The following is a 22145-nucleotide window of genomic DNA, read 5'->3' on the forward strand; positions in this document are numbered from 1 at the left end:
CACGGTTTCAGCGACGGATCGAAATGCTGCCTACCCCGCCGGCCGGCTGCTGTCGAAAAGCGCAAATTCGATTGGGAACCCTACCAGCACCGAGTACCTGTCGTCGCCGAACTTGACGACCATCAGCAATGCAAGTCCATCTAATCAGCCACTATAAATGCATGCGTCGTATTAGCAGTAATCCGTGCACAAGCGAGAGTTTAAATGCTTATTAGTAAAGCACAATCAAGCTAGAGTACTTCAATTGTTTCACTCCCGTCGTCGGTGTGTGCTGTGCGAGCGAGATCCGTCCGGAGCGTTGCGTATATGGGGAGACCATCGGGCAGGAAGCGCGCCGCCGTGCTGGGCTTCCTCGGCTTCACGGCGCCGGCGGAGACGATGACGGGGAGAGATGATGAGCAAGGAGCGTCGTCGTGGCAGCGGAGCCAGCAGCACCACCAAGCGGCGACCGCCGCGCCGTGGACGAGAGCGCCGCCGCCGCCTGAAAGCAGCGGTGGCGGCGGCGACGACGACATCGACCGCCGGGCGGCCGAGTTCATCGACCGGGTCCACCGCGGCATGCTGCTCGCCGGCGCGCGGGGCGGCGACGACGCGGCGCCGCGGCCGCAGTGGTAGCAGGCGCAGGCGGTGCCGTGCGGGCTAGCGGGGCCCGTGTGGTTTGGTTGGTTGGTTTGGAAGGTTGCGTTACGCCCGCTTGTTTCGGTGTACCGACTGCGCCCTCGAGTCCGCTGCTGCCGAGCACATGCTTGGCCGGCGGCCGGCGACGGCAGTCTCTCTCTGTTTCATATGCTACTGCTGCTACATTTTCATTTCTGCGCCGGGGCTTGGGGAACTCGAGTCCAATGGAACTGAAATCCGAGCGAGTCACGTGAACGCCAATAAAGAGTTCGCTTTCCCCTTCCGGGTGACGGCACAAACAAAGCTACTAGGATATGGCTAGATAAGTCCCAGTGGCCCATGTTTGTTTGTATACTCGTTTAGGGTGTGCTTGTTTCCTGGGGTCTAAAGTTTAGAGGGGTCACATCAAAGAGAATCTTGTCATTTAGAAGTATTAAATAAAGTCTAATTACAAAACTAATTGCAGAACCCCAGTGCTAATTCGCGAGACGAATCTAATGAGGTATATTAGTCCATGATTAGCGGATGATTACTGTAGCATTACTGTGTCAAATTATGGATTAATTAGGCTCATTAAATTTGTCTCGCGAATTAGCACCCAGCTGTGCAAAAAGTTTTATAAACAGATTTTATTTAATACTTCTAAATAGTAAGATTCTCTTTGATGTGATGGGTTTAAAGTTTAGAGGGTAGGAAACGAACAGGCGGGGCCTGTTCCTGTAATTTACGCTGCCCGATGCATGGATTCAGTCACCAGTTCTGCAGTCTTTCTTCTTGAAAGCAGTTTTGCAATTTACCTGCGCGCCTGTCAAAACCGTAGCATCGTAGTCAGATGTTCAGTCGTTGAGCATTACTTCTCTGCTCTGCCTGCTTGATGATTTCCGCTTACCCATGCTCGTTTGAGCTGAGCCCCGGAGCTCTGATATATCTGACCATGTGACATGCATCTGATGATGTGAACGCGCGTACTCAAACAGTCCAATCGATGCATGTCAGTGTGACGATGCTAGGAAATTAAACCCCGACAATAACCGGCCATCACATGGACGCATGAGCAGAGGGGGAAGGCTTTTTTTTTTCTTTCTTTAAGCCCCGGCATCTCCGACCCATTTTTTTAGTCGCTGCGTTTTGCAATCTCCAATGTTTTCCTTTTGATTGATTGGCTGTTAAATTAAGTACCGACGTCGTCCACCACCACTCCGCGGGAGGAGTACTAGAATACTCCTCCCTAATCAGCACTTGAATTCTTTTCCTCTGGTCTCGTGCATCATTAGATACTCTGTCAGAGCACATAAACACGCACTTGATTGGTCGTGGCTGATGATACCGGACACGGAGAGAAACCGTTGGTGATGGACGGCCGGTCGTCACCGCAGTGGCCGGCGGCCGGAGCGTTTTCCTTGGCCTTGCTTTATTTGCAGACCCCCCCCTCTCTCTCTCTCTCTCTCTCTCTCTCTCTCTCTCCCCCTCTCTCAGAGAGAGAGAGACGATACATGAATCCATGCATTGAATACAGCACAAGCAGGCAAAGGGTCAAAGCCGACTGGTTCAGTGTAGCAGAAGCACTGTGCTAGCTGGGGCCGCGCTGATCAGAGAGGCAGCCGCTCAGCCGCGGGAAACATGCGTGCATGCATCGCGCGCGTGAGCCTGGGGCCGGCGCCGGCGAGCACACGGCTTGTGGTCTGGGCGGCGCGGCCTCTCGGGCCCCGGCCCATACCTCCCGGCCGTCTCCATCTCCGGCTCCGGCTCCTGCTCCTCCGTGCATGTGCGCCTGCATGCGACCTCATGATTCTGTCCTTTTAGCGCCCGCTTCGTTCAAGGCAGGCACGCCACCACCACCACCCCATCCCATCGCCCCAGATCGAGCCGGTGCACGTGCCGCCATGCGCGCCCTGTCCCCACACCTCCACGATTCTGTTCGCACTCGCATTGCGTCCATCTGCATCCATACAAACAAGCCCGATCCTCTTGCTAGACATCGATGTGAGGCCGTCCAGAACTCAAATTTTTTTTACACTCGAATCGTTTGCAAAAACCGATCCTGTAACATGTCACGGAGTCCATCAATCTTATACGATTTCCATGTTCCAGTCTTTTGTTTCGAACCATTCATTCATGCGTTATTCAAAGTCTTTGTATTCACGGGAGCATCAGGCACAGGATCCTTGGTTTCACGGGAACACACACGTATCCAATTGTCAACTTTCAGATTAACTATGCACGTATCTCGTAACGATACTCTAATGTGACGGGAATGATTGCTTAACGTTATAGAAACATCAGCTCCCTCTCTCCCTTCTTCTCATTATCAGGACGCATGTGCCGCACGCCACCGTGTCCAGCCCGACCCGGAGCGCCGTCGGACCGCCGGAGCTCTGGCGATCCGACGGCCCAGCGGCCGGTTCGGCCGGGGCACCACTCCCGCGCCAGTTGCTTTTCAATGCAGGCCGAATAAATTTCTGTTTCTTGGGTCGACATCAACGTGCACCCCCACCAGTCCTGTCTTCCGGATCTTGCCTCCCACCTTCCTCTTCCTCTCGCCTCACTCTTTCTTTCTTTCTTTCTTCCTTCTCCCTTGGCTTTCTCTCTCATCCTCTCGCCATGGACCGTGGATGGGTATAAATATGGGCTCACAGGCCCCGGCCGAGTAGCTGTTGTTTACCACAGCACAGTACTTACTTGTTCGATCCCACCAGCATACACAAAAGACACCGATTGATTCCAGCACAGTCCTTTATCTGTACGACACAAACTTAACATCGAGCAGCAGTAGCAGCGGATTGCACCGTCGTCATGGGTTCTTGGGTGCGCACCATCACGACGCCCTTCAGGAAGATGCTCAACCCGCAGCGGGACGGCAAGAAGACGCCGCGCCACCACCACCACCAATCTCCTTCAGGTAAATACACAGTTCTTGTGGTTTTCATCCATCCATCTATCTCTTACGACCTAGCTAGCGATGAACGATGGGTGCTCATGGTGCTTATGATTATGTTGACCTTGCAGCCATGGAGCACAGCGGCGAGATGGAGAGGTCGCAGCTCTACGGCGAGGTTATGGCGTGCACGTACGAGGACGTGCAGGTCATGTGGTCCATGCTCGACAAGGCCAGGATCTGCAGCGCCGCCGCCTCGTGACCACGCGCACCTGCTTCGTCCACCGACCCATCCGATCCGTCCGTCCATGGCGAGATGACGACCGACCAGACGAGAACGAGATCGACCCACCAGTATATACAACGACAGAGCCATAGCCATTCATTGCAAAGCAAGCTCTTGGCGACGACTGCGGGGCAGCGAGCCCTTCACCTGCAGACTGCTGCCGAGGCGGCATGCAAGTTCTGAAACTTTTTTCTTTTTTCCAGTTGAGTTCGTGTGGCGTAGCACGAATGGTGGTGGAGTCTGAATCCCCATTGCTGGCACACAAGGATCATAGTGACTAGTGAAGGTGTGCTAGCTGCCTTGGAGAGATTTAGTGACTGCGACCACAACATTAGCTTAGGTGTTGCTGCTTTTGATGAGGCCATGATGCTCTGTTTCCTCTTTTTCTGTTTTTGGTGTCAGAGATGCAAGTATTCATCATCCGATGCATGAGTTTATATAGTACTTTTAGAGATCTGAACCGCTTTGCAGTCCCTGCGCTAACTTTGCGTTCTGCTTTGACTCTCGATCGGCTCCTTTACTTGTATCTTACAGTCCTCAAATTTGTACCTCCCTATATAGTCGTATAGTTTGGTGTTTCCACCTACACAATCATTCCAAAGGGCAAGCCTGGAAACAAGGGAGTAGCATTAAAAGTGTTTTTTTTATTTCACTAGCCTACTGCACATTTGAAGTGAATACAAAACTAGAGAATGGAGATGAACATCAAACTGCAGCACTGCTAATATTGTTGTTGACTTCAGATCGATCGATACGAGAATTCAAATAAACTATTCACCATTTGTTCAGCAGTATAATTTTTTCTATACACTGTTTTTTCCCACCCAAATAGTTAGTACTAGTATCTTGCTTAAAATTTACAGTTCGAAAATTTCCATATAAACTTAGAAAGCATATGTACTTTTGCAGAACATTTGGAAGCTGGTTGGAAGTAACTAACGGCCCATCAAGGGTACCGTGGGCCAAACCTTCTTTGTTGGGTACTGATGCTGTCGCCCAATGCCCACATGTTGGGCCGCGATATCGGCGATTATGTGCATCCTGGGCTGCAAATTTAATTTACTTTCTGTCGCCTAAAAGGCCCGTCGCATGCAGCGACCCTCCTTAATCCTTCTTCCTTACCACTCCTCAGCGCAGCCTAACAAACAAAATTGTGGCTTATGGCCGGCCCGTTTGGGGCCATCTTGCATGCCGTCGGGATCCATGACTATGTTAGAACTTGGACGTTGTACGGTTGACCTCGGAGATCGAAATGTGTGCACCGTCACACCCATACTTTGGAGTCCAAAATGAAGAAAGGTGCAAGGATGTGAGATGTCGGAAATACAAACCAGTATGGGACAGAAAAGATGTTCATGCCACGTGGACGTGTCATATACAAAGAAGTTTGATTTTGAAGCATGCTCTCTGCAAAGAGAAACGTGGAACTAGCCACATGCAGTCATGAGATTAACATGTCCCATTTCCATCCATGGGTGTAATTGGGTACCTTCGTTTGTTAGCTTGATGCAATTTATTTTAGCCTATATATGTATATTATAACTGCTTGTTGAAACATTTTGCACAACATGTTAGTTTCAATGTGAGCTAAATATATATATATATTTTTTTGTTATCAATTTATAACGGCTTGTGCCATGATATTAATCAAGATGCATATAGGTAATGATGAATGCAAAATGAAGTAACAAACTTTACCATTAACTTGACAGCACTTTATTCCAGTAATCATAAGCGGAGGAGGAGGAGTTCACCTCTGCCTTATGTGTATTGACCATAACATCCTGCAGGTAGGGGTGGTAAGGTAGGGGCAGAGCTCTAATTTTATACAATTTTAAACTAAAAATATAAAAATATATAAGGATCAAATTGGATTTGTGAAGTGAGCATTATGGTCATGATCCGTTACCACCCCTACCTGCAGGTTACGTGAAAAGGGACAAATTAAATAATCCTTAACCTATTGTAGAGAAAAAATTTATAAAGCATAGCTTCCATAAAATTGATCAAATTCAGAATACATAAAGTAATATTCTATTGGCTCTAACTCGATTGATAACAAAGAAAAAATTTATAAAGCATAGCTTCCATAAAATTGATCAAATTCAGAATACATAAAGTAATATTCTATTGGCTCTAACTCGATTGATAACAAACTCCACTGGACTTGACTCAAGACAAATAACATAGACTGTGTGCATGCGCCTGAACATTAGGCATGCATATACAACACTTATTTCTGGCTGGCTGAGATAGAAGGCCTTCACAAGGATAGAGAAAATGGACTGCCATGCATGCGTCTGAACAGTAGGCGAAGATACAACGCCTTATTTCTTATGCCTGTCTGCTAATGTGAGAACAGAGATCAAAGCGCTTTCTTCCATTAATCGAAATGCTGGCACTAATAACACACGATGCATATTGGCAACAATCAAATGAAGTAATAAACTTCACCGTTAATAACTTGACAGCACTTTACTCCATTAATCCCAAATGGAGGAGTACATCTAAGACTTAAGTGTGTAATGAACATAAATTTTTCGGTGTACCAATATTTCAAAAAAATAAATACTGTAATTGCTAATGTGAAAAGCGCACACCTTAAATCCTCAATCAGATCAACTCTAGAGAAGAATATATATATTTTTTGAAAACTCTAGAGAAGAATATATAAAGCACAACTTTAATAAAATTAAACAAATTCAGAGTACATAGAGCCCGGTTGTAAGGACTCTTAACTCCATTGACGACTAACTCGCATAACTTGACTGAAAGTGAATGAATGAATAAAGCACAAATTTCATGAAATTGATCGAATTCAGAGTACAAGCACAGAGCACTGTTGTAAGGACGACTCTAACCTATCGACGACTAACTCCCACATAACTTGACTGAAAGTAAATGAATAGAGCACAAGTTTCATGGAATTAATCAAATTTAGAGTACATGGAGCCCTGTTGTAACTTGTAAGGACTCTAACCCCATTGACGACAAACTCTCACACACAGCAAATGAACCAAATACAACAAAGAAGGCTTATTTCTGGTTGGCTGAGAAATAAGCCCTTATTTCTCGCTGGTTGAGGTAGAACCAGCCTGACAGAGGTAGATCCCTACCTCCCTGTAGAGTGGGGTCTGGTTCTTCAGGAAACGACTCTGCATGACGATCCGGCGGATAGACACTCGGCTGGATGGCGGAAGGGTTCTTAGGGATTATGATTTGGGCCGAATCGGATAACTCTGATATTATATATCTTAACCAACTCGATTCCTTGTAAACAACCCAAGTAACCTATCTTGTAACTTACGGCAACTCGATTATATGAGGGGCCTGTGGGGGTATCCATCACACGACAACGCAACTAGCCTACTCATCCAGAAACACTAGTTCATTCAATACAATTCTGAACATAAAACGTAGAGTGTTACGCTTTTAGTGGCCCGAAACTGTCTAAAAAGTCTTACGTCTTGTGTTACCATCAAGTTCCGATCCCTGCGATCTCCTTCACCTATAAATCGATTATCTGAGCATAACCTGGGTGGATTTGCTGGAATACAAATCCGACACAGCCCTTTCCACGAGGGCTTTGAAGAAAGCTTCTTCAGGATACGTCCACGTCCTGAACCGCCGTATCCTAGAAGCCGCTACCGCCACCGCCACTTCAATGACGGGGCTCAGCGCCCAGGTCCACGGGGGCATCCGTACACACGCCAGAAGCGGGAGCAGCAGGAGGCGCAGCCGCCGGCTGCTCAAGTGGCGGCGGCAGAAGCGCCGCTGGGGCACCCCGCACCCTCCAGGCGCGATAAGTTGACTTTGACACTGTCAGTAAGGAGCGTCAGGCGCTGTTCAGTCAGCGAGGTGACGTCGAGGACGACGTTGGGGGCCACATCGGCGACGCTGCGGCGGTCCAGGATGAGTTCGTGGAGGATGATGCGAATGTTCATCTTATGGTTGGCGATCCTGATGCTCTCTACCTTCACTCTTAGCTTCTCGATGCGCTGGCTCAGGAGGTCCTCGCACCTCTTCAGGAGCAGGACGCTCCTGGCCAGCCACGCTTTCTTGCGGGCGACCCATGGGATCTTGACCTTCCTGGGAAGGTGAACCAATTCACTTGCGGGCTACCACACACTGATGGCCATGAGACAAAGATGTCCACCATTTCCATCCATGAGCAATTGGGTACCGTTTGTTATCTTTGTGCATGTTTTTTCTGTTTTAGTAATAATCCTATTTGTCAAAACATTTCGCTTGCCGAGTTAAAGTATAGCTTTATTGATTTATAATTGGTTTTGTAAGTAGAAGCAATTTCTATGGAATAGCATGTATCTCCATGGTAACCGAGTACCATGATGTGGAACCTGCTTGCTTGTCGAATTATGATGACACTCGATTAAATTAGAACTTGAACTATTTTGAGCACAAATGACTTACGAATCCATAATATATCTGATTTGGAACATAAGATAATTTGTATGAGTATTGTTAATGGAATACAATCAGGGCCTATACAAAGGATTTGTGCATAAAATTGTATTTTTGTTGTCTACGAAATATGTGACAAAATTAGTCAACATCTCCTTTACTTTGTTTATGAATATTTGTTTTGTAGTCTATGTTCAGTAAGAATTTTCTAGCCAAACGACGACCAAACCAATACAAAACAAGTGAGAGTTAGCTGAGCTCAAAAAATACGTTAAAGCTGTATTATACTAGGTGCTTCTTCTGAAAAACTTGATCAAATAGTACAGTATCCTATGAAAAATTATAAAGCTGCATATAGAATACTAGATATTATGCTGTTCCGAGAACCTAAGTTAATTGAATTGCAGCTGATTGAACTATATAGAACTAGAGCTGCTTTACAATTGTGATATCTATGTTACCAGTGATTCGAAGGCCCTAAACAGATTTTATTTGTGTCTGACTTGTGATATTTCTTTTCCTCTTCTTGCCAGCTAGGCCCTCTAGAAAAAATTTGGAGCAACATTGTATGAGAACATATTACCGAACGAGTTGCCCATTCTCTCCTACTACTAATGCTATTTTGCTTGATGATTTTATCCAGCAACTATAAATCTTGTAATAACTCACATTCATGAACTTGAAATATATATATATATATATATATATATATATATATATATATAAAATCCATTCTACACGCACTTGTAAATTAGGAATTCCAACAGGTGATGATTAGATTCCAAATAGAGCAGGAAATGCTCGCAGTGTTGCTGGGATGTAACAATCGACTACGAGGGTATGGCTAGCAGCTTTTATCGGAACAAGAAATACACCATAAAACTTCACATCATGGGTTAAGTGTAGTATGAAAAAATTATTCATGCAACGCAGAGGCTTTGTCCAAAGCTTTAGTGTAATGCAACTTCTTAAGGACGAATGGATTTGTATGTATAGCCACTTCAGTCGTGCTTGAAATTAAATTAAAGCTGGATAAATACGACTATTAGTGCAATATAATTTTTCAGCGAGGGCACATTTTAAACTACTACTAGAAATTTTCTTGCATATATATTATTTGTTCATGAAACTGCATTATAGAAGTCTAGAGCTTTAATTAGAATGTGCCCTTTGAGAAAAGGAATGAAAGCTGTTGCAATCCATAACAAAATTTCATGTGCATCTCTAGCACTGAATTGACTTGTGCGCATAGCTCGGAAGACAAATCTTCTATATGCCATGCATGGTCTCCATGTTGTAAATGGTGAGCTTCCCGTCGTAAAGCTTCTTGTAAATACTTTGGTGCAGAGCCCTCAAAATCGAGGGAGTTCTTCTCCTTGGCAGAGTCAGAGTCACGCAGGTTCACACACTAAACTTCTGTAGGATGTCAGTGGCCTCTCGCACCACTGGCTAGACCACTCGTTCATGCATGCTCTTTTTTCCTCGCACCTGTTTATTTCTGTCTTTTATTGTGTAATTTTTATTTTTTGTGAACTGAGAAATTCTTGTCATGCATGTGTTAGTGTTACACACCTCACACATTCGTTATTACCTGTTCCTTTGCTAACTGTCTGTGGGTTTAGTGAGAATAAAAGGCTAAGGTGTCTCTATTCAAGAGCTATCAATTTTTTTATTTCCCAGTTTAAAGCATGCAGCACTTTCGCTTTTGCTCAGTTTAGTGGAATGTGTATAATCACATATATATACAGCGTGATCTGAGGTTCTGAACTGGTACCTGTTAGCCTTCTTGATCAGCTTTGTTGCATCATAAATCCTCAAATGCTATTGTGTGAATGGTACAAATACAGTGGAGCAAATATTAGATATATAATTCATTTTTCATCTTTAACTGTACCGGGAATTTTTAACAGATAAATTAAAGACCTTTTGTCATAGTCACTACTCACTAGAATTGCAAAGGATAGTAGTTTGAAAGAATATTATGCAACACCCCCCCAAAATAATGCCCGCTCGTCAATAAATAAAGACAAAAAATTCTCAGAACAGTTATGAACTTATCATGTCCAGTTGATGGTAGTTGGGAATAGCATTGATTAATCAGATTTTCTCACTATAGGGCGAAGAAACAAAAAAAATCCCCAAATTGAAGGCCGGTATATTTTTTATATATGATAAAATGGTATCGGCCTTTTTTCTTTGTGAAATCAGGACCAAAGCTTGGTGTGGAAATACATGATCGCCGGAATGGACAGGGCGCGTCAGGTTCAGCAAGAAATGCAACCATTTCCGATTGGCCACGATTGTGGAAGATGGAAGCTCCAAACGAAGTGAAAATTATCCTGTGGAGACCTTCAAACAAAGTCAACAACGTTCCTCGACCTCAGGAAAAGTAATGAGAGAAGAAGGATAGAACTTGATGCTCCATATCCAGTTTGCGGCCGGGATCGTCAGATGGTGGTCATTCACTTCTGCAATGAAAATATGCAGTCGTAGGTTTGCAGGGTGTACGTCGGTGCGTGAACGGATGTACATCTCTGCAGAACATATCATCAGGCATACGACAGATCTCGAAACCTTACTGACAGAGAATGTCAGTCAAATGGCTAGCTTAAAAAACAGAACTTTTTTTTCTGTCTGTTGAGCCTGGGCCTGAAAGGTTGTTCATGGGCTGCAGCTGCATTTAAATGAACAGAATCGAGTTCATAAGAATGGGGAAATTAACCCACAGTAACACCAGAAAACCGAGCAGTACTGGTGTTGTATAGATGGACGCATGTAGTAGTCGTAGACTGTAGATAAGCTCAGACTGCTAGACTCTTTTCACTGAACAACGTACACGGTTATCATAACAACGGAGGAATATATCTGAATGAAACATATATTGAGCAGAAAACATAGAACACACTGTCGATTGTAAAATTCAAATTCTGGATAGATACAGCCCTAGTATAAGGGCTACTCGATCCGACGACTCGAATGACGACGACGACGACGACCTCACACTGACTCGACTCGATTCTCGACCATTGATACGAAATCAAACAAAGCAAACACTACAGGATAGATTCTGAGATTCATAATGTGCAGGCGCCTGAGTCCTGACACAGCTAGGCTCGCATTTTGTGCCCTCTACATGGGCTTGAAGCTCTCGAGGCCGTACTCCCTGAGGAGGCGGTCCACGTCCTCAGCTGTGGCCTGGCGACCACTGCCGTCGTCCATGATGGCGTCTGCCATCTCAAGCAGGAAGCTTCCATCCCGGGGCTCGGCGTACAGGTTCAGGGGCTCGTCAACAACCGCACCAGCAGCGGTGGCCGGAGGCTCCGGCCCCGCCGCCGGCAGCAGAAGCGACGCGTCAGCTACCATTGGCGGCTCCTGAGGCTCCGGCGCCGGCGCCACCACCAGCTCATCAGATTGCGGCGGTACCAGCTCCGGCTCCGGCTCCGGCAGCAGAAGCAGGTCAAGCAGCATCATCGGTGGCTCTGGCTCCGGCGCCGGCAGCAGAAGCGGCGCATCAGCTACCATTGGCGGCTCCTGAGGCGGTGGCGCGAGCGCCACCACGAGCTCAGATTGCGGCGGTACCGGCTCCGGCTCCGGCTCCGGCAGCAGCAGCAGCAGCAGCAGCAGGTCAAGCGGCACGTCAGCTAACACTGGTGCCATCGCAAGAGGTGGCACCATCGGTTGCTCTGGCTCCGGCGCCGGAAGCAGAAGCGAGGCATCAGCTAACACTGGTGCCATCGCAAGAGGTGGCACCATCGGTGGCTCCGGCTCCGGCACCGGCATCAGAAGCGGCGCGTCAGCTACCACTGGTGCCATCGCAAGAGGTGGCACCATCGGTGGCTCCGGCTCCAGCGCCGGCAGTAGAAGCGGCGCGTTCGCCACCATCGGCGGCGCCATAGCAACAGCTGGCGGCACCATGGGCGGCTCTTGCAACGCCATCAACGCCGCAGCTACAGCTTCCTCCAGCAGCTGCTGCGGGAGCGCCGCCGCTTGGGCAGCCTCCGAGCGGAGGAAGTTCACGCGGTCGGCGGTGACACTCCTCAGAGCGTCCAGCGCCGACACGACGGCGCCGGTGAGCTCGCGGGGCAGATCGGCGAACTCGCGGGGGCGGCCGAGGCTGATGTCGTTGAGGATGAGGTTGACCTCGAGCCGGCTGGCGCTGGCCCTGCAGTTGTCCAGCTTCCTCTTCATCTTCTGCGTGCGCCGGCGCACGAAGCCCTCGTTGTCCAGCCTGCGCGCCTCCTTGAGGGAGTCGGGGAGGTCTCGGTACCTCCGCAGGATCTCCGTGACCTCCTGGACCCCCGGCCAGACCTGCGGCTCGGCCTCGCCGCCGCCGTACACGATCACGGCCGCGGGGATTTGGCAGAGGATGGAGAGGTCGCGCGCCTTGTCGAACAGGGTGCCGCGGCGCTTGCGGAACGACGCCTGCCGCACGCCCTTCTCCATGATCCATTGGATCTTGACTTTCCCAGCGCGAGGCATGGCGCAAGAAACCCTAGGATTCGATCGGCCGGGGATGCAAGGGGAAATTTGTTGTGTGTTCTAGCTAGGTTGGTGCGAGAGCGACGAGAGATCAAGAGAGGGGGCTCCTTTCATATAACGGGTCTGCCTGGTTAAAACGGAAAGAAGTTATGGCTCAAAAAATGGAAAGCACAGTAAGAGCTTGCCTGAGATATCACAGACGATGATCACGTCTTGATCGTGCGGATCAAAATGATCTTGTTTTACTGGCTGCCTGGCTAGATACAAGATGTAATCAGGCTGCAAAGATTGAAATTCTTCTTACCTTGCAGGTATATATCCTGGCAGCACTGGACCATTAAAGTAGGCGCGAACAAGATCACAAGACGCCAAGCTGCTACCACTCATCCATCCAAGAGATGTATCAACATGTTAAATGACAGTATTATCGTAACGTCCAATTTTTTTTTTGCTTAGGTCTAATAATAAGAGAACAATGGTGTCACACCCTGTTCCAATTTCTGAATTTTCTTTTAAAAACTTTTCTACTCTCCAGAGGGCCAAAAACTAATTTTTCTTTGGAAGAATTTTATGCAACAAACCCGTTTTCTGTTTTCTGATTTCGCAGAAGAAATGTGCTCCCTCTAATTCCTAACTTATGTCATTTTAGAACAATTGTCAATCAAAAAATATCATAGTATTGATAATCAGTTATAAATAACACATATGTTGGCAAACATAAAATATTTTATATATAAGCTTACTCCATTACCAAAATAGATTGAGTACATAAAATCAATGCTACCAGCAAGCTCGGAGTTAGCAGCGAGGCTACACATCAGGCCATGGCCTAACGTTAACGCCTAGCTTTGAGCCTATTGTTTAATTCATCATTCGTCAGTGCGTTACATTATAGAATACACATACCAGTATCTTAAATGGCAAATGTTTTTGACAAGAGGAAGTATTAGGAGCTTAGACCTATTATACAGCTGTAAATCACCATGTATACAAAATCAAGCAAAACCAGTAGACGCAGCTGATCAGACAGGTGGAAGTGGGTAAATGTAGAAAACATGGCATCGGATGCTTTTACATTAGTTTGCGTCGTGGTGACATGTCTTCTTATCTCTTTCTCACCTTCCCAAGTTTGCTCCTTGCTGGTGTTCAAAGGTCCGTTGTCACCACATCAATTCTTCAGTGATGTGATATGTTCTGGCTTATTAGCAAACAGCATGCTGGCAATAAAATGGACATATCACATGTGGGCCTCAATGCCCCAGGGCCCAGGCCTTGCCACCTGATATGGGCCTCAATGCCGCCACTGCTCTGCGGCCACCTTGTTCTCTGATCTCTGCCCATCTTCGGTCACCAATCTTAGCTTTCACCTACGGCTGCAATAGTACCAGACTACCAGCCCTGGCAACAGAGCTAACATAGGCCAAAAGTTACTTCTTTTGTCTTAAGAAAATCAGCAGAGTTAGCAGCCCATGAGCTCCTGTCAATGGATGCAAGCATGCAGCACATGCATGCCCAGTCGGTCGCCATTGACCTAGCCCAGATTTCAAGGATAGAACACTTGCTGTCGCATCAACAGATCGATGCTCTAAGATGCTTTACTGCTCCAGCGCTTCTCATGATCTAATAATGTAGCAAGCTCGATCAGGATGATCAAAGTCAACTGTGCATCATGCAATGGGAGATGATGAGCTATATTCCGCCAGCGCCGCCGGTCGCCGTCGCCTCAATTCGGCCGCCTCGCGCGGCCGGGGAATGCCCTCCGCGCACGTGCACGCCATGTGTCCTCGCCTAGATCGTGCTACACCTGATGCTGCCTGCACACATACTCCTCTCCATCTATATATATACACATGCTCCCTGCGCCACCAATGCAGGGCGCTCGCCGGCGGCCGCGTCCTCGACCGTGACCAATTGCCGAGACAACAATGGCGCGCCTGTTCCTGCCTCCCATCTTCTTCTTGCTGGCTGGCTTGTTGGCCATCGTCTCCAACGCTGGCGTCGCGGAGGCGTGGTGGTGGTCGGGGTGGAGGTGGGACTGCCTGTTCCCCAGCACCGACCGCGGCTACGGCCACGGCCACGGCCAGAGCCGCAGCCATGTGGCGTCGATCGTGACGGAGGACGTGTACCGCTCCTTCTTCCTGCACAAGGACGACGCCGCCTGCCCTGCGCACGGCTTCTACAACTACACCTCCTTCCTCCGCGCCGCGGAGGCGTTCCCCGGGTTTGGCGGCGACGGCGACGCCGCCACCCGGAAGCGCGAGGTGGCGGCGTTCCTGGCGCAGATCTCCCACGAGACGACGGGCGGGTGGGCGACGGCGCCCGACGGCCCCTTCGCGTGGGGCCTGTGCTTCAAGGAGGAGATCAGGCCGCCGAGCAACTACTGCGACGCCAGCAACACGGAGTGGCCGTGCTTCCCCGGCAAGTCCTACCACGGCCGCGGGCCCATCCAGCTCTCCTGGTAAGTAACGTACGCGCGTTTCTCTGGAAGCTCCGCCGGCGACGGAGGAGGTGACGAGATTTGCTTTGGGGTCGCATGCAGGAACTTCAACTACGGGCCGGCGGGCAAGGCGCTGGGCTTCGACGGGCTGCGCGACCCGGAGGTGGTGGCCGTCGACCCGGACGTGGCGTTCAAGACGGCGCTGTGGTTCTGGATGACGCCGCGGGCGCCCAAGCCGTCGTGCCACGACGTGATGGTGGGGCGCTACCGGCCCAGCCCCGGCGACCTGGCGGCGAACCGGACGGCGGGGTTTGGGCTGACGACCAACATCATCAACGGCGGGATCGAGTGCGGGCCCCGTGGCAACGCCGCCCCGGTGGGCGACCGGATCGGGTTCTTCCGGCGGTACTGCGGCGTGCTCGGCGTCGACGTCGGGCCCAACCTGGACTGCGCTCGCCAGGAGCCCTATTCCTCCTAGTCGCCCGCCATTTGCGCTGCCTCTTTTCTGTTGTACTCGCTGAGTTTCTCTTGCCGGTTGCTTGTAAGCGTGTGTTCGTTCCGTATTTACGCCCGTCACGTCAAAGAGAATCTTATCATTTAGAAGTATTAAATAAAATCTAATTATAAAACTAATTGCAGAACCCAGAGTTAATTCGCGAGACGAATCTAATGAGGTATATTAGACCATGATTAGCTGATGATTATTGTAGCATTACTGTGGCAAATTATGGATTAATTAGGCTCATTAAATTTGTCTCGCGAATTAGCACTCATCTGTGCAAAAAGTTTTGTAATTAAACTTTATTTAATACTTCTAAATGACAAGATTCTCTTTGATGTGGCGGGTCTAAAGTTTAGAGGGTAGGAAACGAACCCACCCTAAGTTACGAAATCAGACGAACCAAGTAGCTGAATGCGAGAACTCTGAAAATTGCAGGAATGTACTCTGAGAATTAAGATGGCTGATCAAGACAGATGGAGGCACATCAAACAGAGCTAGTACTGAACTTGCTAGAACAACATCAGGTGGGAAAAAAAAACTGTAATGCCTCTGCTCATTGCTAGTACTGAACTTGCAAGACCAACATCCGGTGGCGCAGCGCACAATGGGAAGGACGCGAGGGGCATCCAGAATCGAGAGACCATGGGTGTTGATTTGTACCCTGACAAAGAGGGGAAGTTGCCAAGTCCGTCATTTTTCCATGACAGAAGCATCCAGATACTGGAGAAACAAGTTTTGATGTGTCGTCCGCACTGCATGCGATGTCCGATGGCAGGGGAAACATTCGGCGTGTCGCGGGTTTCATCACGCCATCGCAGGTCGGCGACGGCGGCGAGCGGGGCCATCAGCAGGGTAGCCAGCGATCAGCGACCTGACCGGCGGCCTGCAACTGGATTCCCCCACCTTTTTGCTGGCCGGGAGTGCGGCCCGCAACTGTTTCGTATCATCACCTCATCTGAAAGTGCAGGAAGGAGCTGGAGAGTTTGCGACAGTGTTTGCTGCAAGTCTAACGGGCAAATAAAGTTGCGATCGTGCAGGAGCAGGAGCTGGAACCGGAGGAGACTGGTGAGTGGTGACGCACGAGCACGAATTTTCGGTTGGGATGATCGATCCTAGGCAAGGCAGCCACGTCCAAACAGGGGGAGATGATGTGATGCAAGGCAAGGCCAGGCAAGGCTGTCTGGCTTGGGTAACCGTAGGTTGCTGGATGAAACGGCTGGGGTACAGGTGTAGGTAGCAACTGAAACAAGCTCTGCACCGCGTTTCGTCCCAACTCTGAACTGGGAGATGCGTCTCGTCTCTGTCTGTCACACGCTACTCTCTAGGACGTTGGTTCCTGCTGCTTAACGCATGTTTGCTTGAGTGAAGGAAGCACCGTCAGTAGTAGTTGAGTACGATTAGCACGGAGATATGGACAGAATCTTAGAAGCCCGTAGCAGATGACAATCAATCAACTTGTAAAAGCATAGACAATCAACTCGGTTGGACTCGCTGATGAAGCAAGCGCAATCAGTATATAATTCCCAATAACCTTGATCGGCTGCAACGATCCATCAGCATCAGCTAGAGAGAACACCTCAAATCCTCAATTAAAAAAAAGTACAGACATGATGAACAGCGAAAATAAGCACTGGAATCAACAACCAACGACCAAGGTGTAGATACAAGAGCAGCCGGGGTGAAACTAAACAAGAGTACTACTGCATCATGCATGGCACGAACGCAGGAACTGGTGGAGCGCTCGTCGATCAGACTGGTGCGGATTCATGATGAGACCGACTAGTACTTGGTGATGGCGTAAACGGCGTAGATGATGCCGGGGATGTAGCCGAGGAAGGTGAGGAGGAGGCAGATCCAGAACTCGTGCCCGCACCCGTGCTTGAGGAACACCCCCAGCGGCGGCAGGATGATGGCGATCAGGATGTCGATGCAGTTCGCCGAACCCTCCGCCATGATGCTCCGTCTCTCGATCTCTTTCCTGGTCGATGCTCAGCGGTCAGTGCCGTGCTCGCGCAGTCTGGCCTGGAAGAATTGGATTCCTCCCCTTCGGGCTCGGCCCGATCGATTTATAGATAGACTCGTAGACCGGGGTGGCGCTGGGGTGCAGTGTGGGGACAGCAGGCAGGTAGGTAGGTTGGAACACGACGAGATGAAGAAACCAGCGGAGGACACGTCCGGTGGCACGTGCGGGCCCGGCGAGGCGCCGCGGCGCACAAGTGGCCTCCATCCGGCGGTCCGCGGCCGGGCGCCGGCGCCGCGCGTGCATGCCGCGTAACGTCCTGGCCGCGACGGCGACCGGAGCAGCCCGGTCTCGCTTTGCTTCCCTCCCAACTACTACTACTGCCGTCCATCCCCTGGTAGTCAAAGAAACCGTCACAGTAGTTTTGCGTGTGCCGCCGGAGATGATGCTACTTGTCTAGAATGGAATTCCTTGGCTGCTAAGCAGCACTCTGGACCTACGCGGCACCACGGGAATTAATTCCACGCGGCTTTTGCGATGGCGACGGCGACCTCCCGCCCTTCTCGTACCCGGACGACGACGCTGACCGGCCGGCCCTGGCACCGGCACAGTGCCTGCCTGCCACCTGACACGGCTATAGCAGTAGAGACTATTATTCCCCACCCGCGCGCAAAGCAAAAGCTAAAGATAAATATCTTTTCCTGAAAAGAAAAGCGGTAACGGGGCTCAATCCAGACAGCTAGCTACAGCCCATGGGAGACGCATGGGATGATGGCCCATGGTCTGCTGTTTGGTTTATTCGCTGAGATCCTAACCTGCCTTGAATTTAGATAAATTTGAACAAGTTAGAGCTGCGCCGCACCTGCTGCTTCTTAACTTGTTGCTACACCACAAAGGCTTCGAATTCGTCGTGCAAGCATGCATGACCTATTAACACACGTTGGCAACCAACAAACCCTCACTCAGCAAATCACATACTACATGTTACTGTACAGTGTCACGGTGGTGCGGCACGGCATCAGGGAATAAACACTCGCACACTGTATACATACATATATCTGAAGACATGCAAACAACAATGAACCCATCCTAGGACTAATGTCAGGCAGGCACCATCCCCACGGCAAACAGGGTTAACCCTTTGTGGTTAGAGACACTCAGCAGCTTGCTCAACAATCCTCTTCAAGATTGCAGTCCCATGTCTGGATCAAAGGGATTGAAGACTTGCAACTTTCTCCTCCTCTGCTCGCTTCTTCGGCCTGCAGAAAATGTGAAAGTTGTGTTGTCCCTTTAGCAGTAAAAATGTTTCTGAACTAAACCACACAACCTAGGCATCTTTATTTTCTCCACCTCTTTTCTTTTAACGGGGATGGCATCGTAAAGGACACAAAATTACAGCTTCAAGAAATAGTATGAACTAAACTACACAACCTAGGCATCTTTATTTTCTCCACCTCTTTTCTTTTAACGGGGATGGCAATGTAAAGGACACAAAATTACAGCTTCAAGAAATAGTATAATTCACTATTACTAAAATTGATTTCGCCGATAATGAATGTTCAATATCAGCTCTTTCCTCACCTGCTAGAATTATTAGGGGGCTCCTCTTTTCCATCTTCCTCATTAGCTACAACGTCGACAACGGGCTCATATAGATACCATTCCTTCCTTTTCCTGATATACCAAAACGGAAAAGCACAAGCAAGGCAGTTTTAAGACCAAACAATAGTAAACTAGTAGCATATTAGTTCAATAACAAAGCGAACATTGTCAGTCAACAATTCCCTGCCTTACATGCCTATCAGTTGACATAAATGATACTATCATAACCAAAAAACACTAATCATTAGCAGATCAATGTTTTGAGAAAAAAGATCGTACCGAATGACGCTTCCTTTGCTGCCAAAATACTTGAATAAGTCCACTGCGTTGTTCACGGCTTTGCTGCAAAACATGGCCACATCAATTTCATATAACAAATAGGAACAGGAAGCAGAGAATTTAGTTCGAATATGCTGATTAGTATCTGTCTTTATCCAGCTACCCTAGATTTTTCTTCAAAGGTAAAACAGTAAATTCTTCCACGAACCTATTCGAAGAAAATTCTGGTGCTCGCCTTCCCTTCTTTGACAATTGCTTCTCTCTCATAACAGAGACACTCTGACTAGCAATCTGCAAAGTACATTTTTTTTCAATAGAAGGCCTTATCCAAAAAGAAGATTAACAGTAGATGTGAAGGAACTGCAGCAAAACTTTCCAAGTTCTGCCGCTAAGGAACACAAAAGCAGTTTCATGATATTGTGATCTAGAATTTGCACAGGAAAGTTCATCTAACCTCATAAAGCTGCTCACGGATGGAAACAGCTATTGCAGGCTGCACATTAAACAAAAAGACTGTCAACATAAACAAAGCTGCAGAAAGTAATGCACAACAAGTATTTTAAACAAAAAGAATTGCAGTGCAACAAATATTCATGTAACAGCAAATTATGGCTAAGCCAATCACGAGTTCCGCATCCACGGAAAGTTAGAAAGATTTGGCAATAATAATAGTGGCAGTTTGCTTGACTTGCAAGTACAACATAGTTCAATGCATGCTCTTCTCATCCAGTAACCGCACCCGTATGATGATTAGGGGGGATTGCAAATGTGTAAATAGGGGCCAGCTAAAATGGGAAACCCTCGTCATAAAAGCTGCTGCTTTAGTTGAATTAAAAGTTCGTTACACTGAATACTCAGAATTCATGAATTAAAGCATACCCCAACTTCAGGATCTGTGATGTTCAAATCGTCACATAGCGTCCTCGCAAATTCCTCAGGGTCACTATCAAGGTTGCCAATATCCTGACCACCAAAAATGCATGTGAACTAAAAGCAAATCATCTGGACATGAGGACTCCTAGAAACTACAAATACACACATACATACCCATAAGAACTGGTCTCTTATTACAGTGTTGTTCACTCGGAGGTCAATCTGCAGATTCACCATACATAAGCTGTCACTTGAATTTGAATACATAAACTCAATTCATGTGAGTATAAAAATGCAAGAGGCCCAGAAGCAGTCTGCTGATGTGCAACAATTAGACAGAGAAGCAAACCAAACCTTGAGAGGCACAATCTTCTCCTTGATCTGCATCTCCTGCCCCTCGTAGGAGCGGAACTCCGCAAGTTGCCCCTGTTTGGAGTAATACAATTGATAAAATAGTAAGCAACAACAAAAGTGTGGCATTTTGCAAGACAAGACAAGCCAGCAACAAAAAAAAGAGAGGCACCTGGATGGACTGGAGCATCTGGGGGACGAAATTGGCCGGCAGCTTGAGGTCCTTGGCCGTCCGCTTGGCGAAGCTGATGATCTCCGAGTCGGGGTCTGCGCGCCAGGTGCGGCAAGGAATCAATCCGGCGACCGAGCGAGAAAGCAAAAGCAAGTGGGGGATGAAGCAAGAAGCGGGGATGGGTGCAGGCAGGCTACCTCGCGGGTTCCAGGTGAAGGCGTCCCTGTAGCGCTGTCCGTCCACCTCGAGGTCGACGCGTATCGGCACCAGGTTGTCCCTCGTCGGCCTGCGGCGCGGAGGAGCCAGAGAGGAACGAATCAGCCACCGCCCCCTCTTCCTCCGCAGCAATCGATCCGAGGTCTCCCTCTGATGGAAGAGGATTTAGGAAAGGGGAGAGGACGTACATGCGGAAGTTGACGGTGGAGGGCCTGGAGGCGCCGAGGCTGACCGTCTTCATCTCGGTATATCTCGCCGCCGGTCGATGCGACGGTGCGCCGCCGTCGCCGTGTCCGCCCGACGCTTGTTCGGTCTGCGCCGCCGTGCCACGTGAGGAGAACGGTCTGTTTGGGCCCAGAGCTTTTGAGGAATCTTATTTGGACCGGACTCTGGAACGGTGATTCATGGGCCATATTGAAAACCTGCTTGACACAGCAGCAGTCCGTAAAGACCACAATTTATGAAAATCTAGATTTTTTATTTTTTATTTTACGAATTTTTAAAAATATACATCTAACTGAAAAATTGCAGATCTATACCACTACCGTCGAATGAAATAGGTATAGCTGGATAAACCGGCCGCAGTGGCACTGTCATCTGGCGGAATATCCTTAGCCTCGACAGCTTATATTAAAAAAATTATAACTAATTTATATGAATTCGGATGGAGATAAACTTTATATAAAAATTGTAGATCTCGATGAGATCTACAACTTTTTAGTTCAAACTTTTTCCGTTCGAAGCTATATCAGGGCTCAAATAATTGACATAAATTTTAGATTTAAAATTTAATTTTGATATGAACACTAGACATCACACCTTTAAAATATCATAATTAATTTATATGAACTCGTATGGATATAAACTTTATAAGAAAATCATAGAACTCAATGAGATCTTCAACTTTGTAGTTCAAACGTTTTCATTCGGAGCCATCTTAGTGCTCGATGAGCATCAAGATGGCTTCAAATAAAAAACATTTGAACTACAAAGTTGAAAATCTTGTTGAGTTCCACAATTTCTATTTAAATTTTATCTCCATCCGAGTTTATATAAATTAGTTATAATTTTTT

The 22145-nt window shown here is 48.1% G+C and overlaps 4 protein-coding genes across 4 annotated transcripts; 2 read left to right on the top strand and 2 right to left on the bottom strand.

The window, feature by feature from the left end:
- Nucleotides 1-3203: 3203 nt before the first annotated feature.
- On the top strand, nt 3204-4235 carry LOC112887103. The gene is made up of 2 exons (XM_025953194.1): nt 3204-3517; nt 3625-4235. Exons 1-2 carry the CDS (start codon nt 3412-3414, stop codon nt 3753-3755), a joined length of 237 nt encoding a protein of 78 aa, XP_025808979.1. The 5' UTR covers nt 3204-3411; the 3' UTR covers nt 3756-4235.
- Nucleotides 4236-14562: 10327 nt separating this feature from the next.
- Nucleotides 14563-15926, top strand: LOC112887375 (chitinase 10-like). The gene is made up of 2 exons (XM_025953522.1): nt 14563-15138; nt 15220-15926. Exons 1-2 carry the CDS (start codon nt 14606-14608, stop codon nt 15593-15595), a joined length of 909 nt encoding a protein of 302 aa, XP_025809307.1. The 5' UTR covers nt 14563-14605; the 3' UTR covers nt 15596-15926.
- A 1146-nt stretch (nt 15927-17072) lies between these two features.
- On the bottom strand, nt 17073-17669 carry LOC112887376 (hydrophobic protein LTI6B). The gene has a single exon (XM_025953523.1). The coding sequence runs from the start codon at nt 17570-17572 to the stop codon at nt 17399-17401; it is 174 nt and encodes a 57-aa protein (XP_025809308.1). The 5' UTR covers nt 17573-17669; the 3' UTR covers nt 17073-17398.
- Nucleotides 17670-18519: 850 nt separating this feature from the next.
- LOC112885936 (chromatin structure-remodeling complex protein BSH) lies at nt 18520-21425 on the bottom strand. The gene is made up of 11 exons (XM_025951645.1): nt 21261-21425; nt 21054-21142; nt 20857-20951; nt 20688-20759; nt 20508-20555; nt 20340-20423; nt 19915-19953; nt 19669-19751; nt 19461-19523; nt 19161-19253; nt 18520-18838 (listed from the first exon to the last, which is right to left on the bottom strand). The coding sequence occupies exons 1-11, from the start codon at nt 21311-21313 to the stop codon at nt 18787-18789; spliced, it is 771 nt and encodes a 256-aa protein (XP_025807430.1). The 5' UTR covers nt 21314-21425; the 3' UTR covers nt 18520-18786.
- Nucleotides 21426-22145: the final 720 nt, after the last annotated feature.

Source organism: Panicum hallii, chromosome 3 (genome assembly GCF_002211085.1).
Source record: "Panicum hallii strain FIL2 chromosome 3, PHallii_v3.1, whole genome shotgun sequence".
NCBI classification, from domain to species: Eukaryota; Viridiplantae; Streptophyta; class Magnoliopsida; order Poales; family Poaceae; genus Panicum; species Panicum hallii.

Coding starts and splice junctions, on each gene's coding strand:
- LOC112885936 (XM_025951645.1), bottom strand. CDS start 21,313: ATGAAGACGGTCAGCCTCGGCGCCTCCAGGCCCTCCACCGTCAACTTC. Junction 20,952..21,053: donor CTTCACCTGGAACCCGCGAG/GTAGCCTGCCTG, acceptor CCTGGCGCGCAG/ACCCCGACTCGGAGATCATC. Junction 20,760..20,856: donor AGATGCTCCAGTCCATCCAG/GTGCCTCTCTTT, acceptor TACTCCAAACAG/GGGCAACTTGCGGAGTTCCG.
- LOC112887376 (XM_025953523.1), bottom strand. CDS start 17,572: ATGGCGGAGGGTTCGGCGAACTGCATCGACATCCTGATCGCCATCATC.
- LOC112887375 (XM_025953522.1), top strand. CDS start 14,606: ATGGCGCGCCTGTTCCTGCCTCCCATCTTCTTCTTGCTGGCTGGCTTG. Junction 15,139..15,219: donor GGGCCCATCCAGCTCTCCTG/GTAAGTAACGTA, acceptor GGTCGCATGCAG/GAACTTCAACTACGGGCCGG.
- LOC112887103 (XM_025953194.1), top strand. CDS start 3,412: ATGGGTTCTTGGGTGCGCACCATCACGACGCCCTTCAGGAAGATGCTC. Junction 3,518..3,624: donor CCACCACCAATCTCCTTCAG/GTAAATACACAG, acceptor TTGACCTTGCAG/CCATGGAGCACAGCGGCGAG.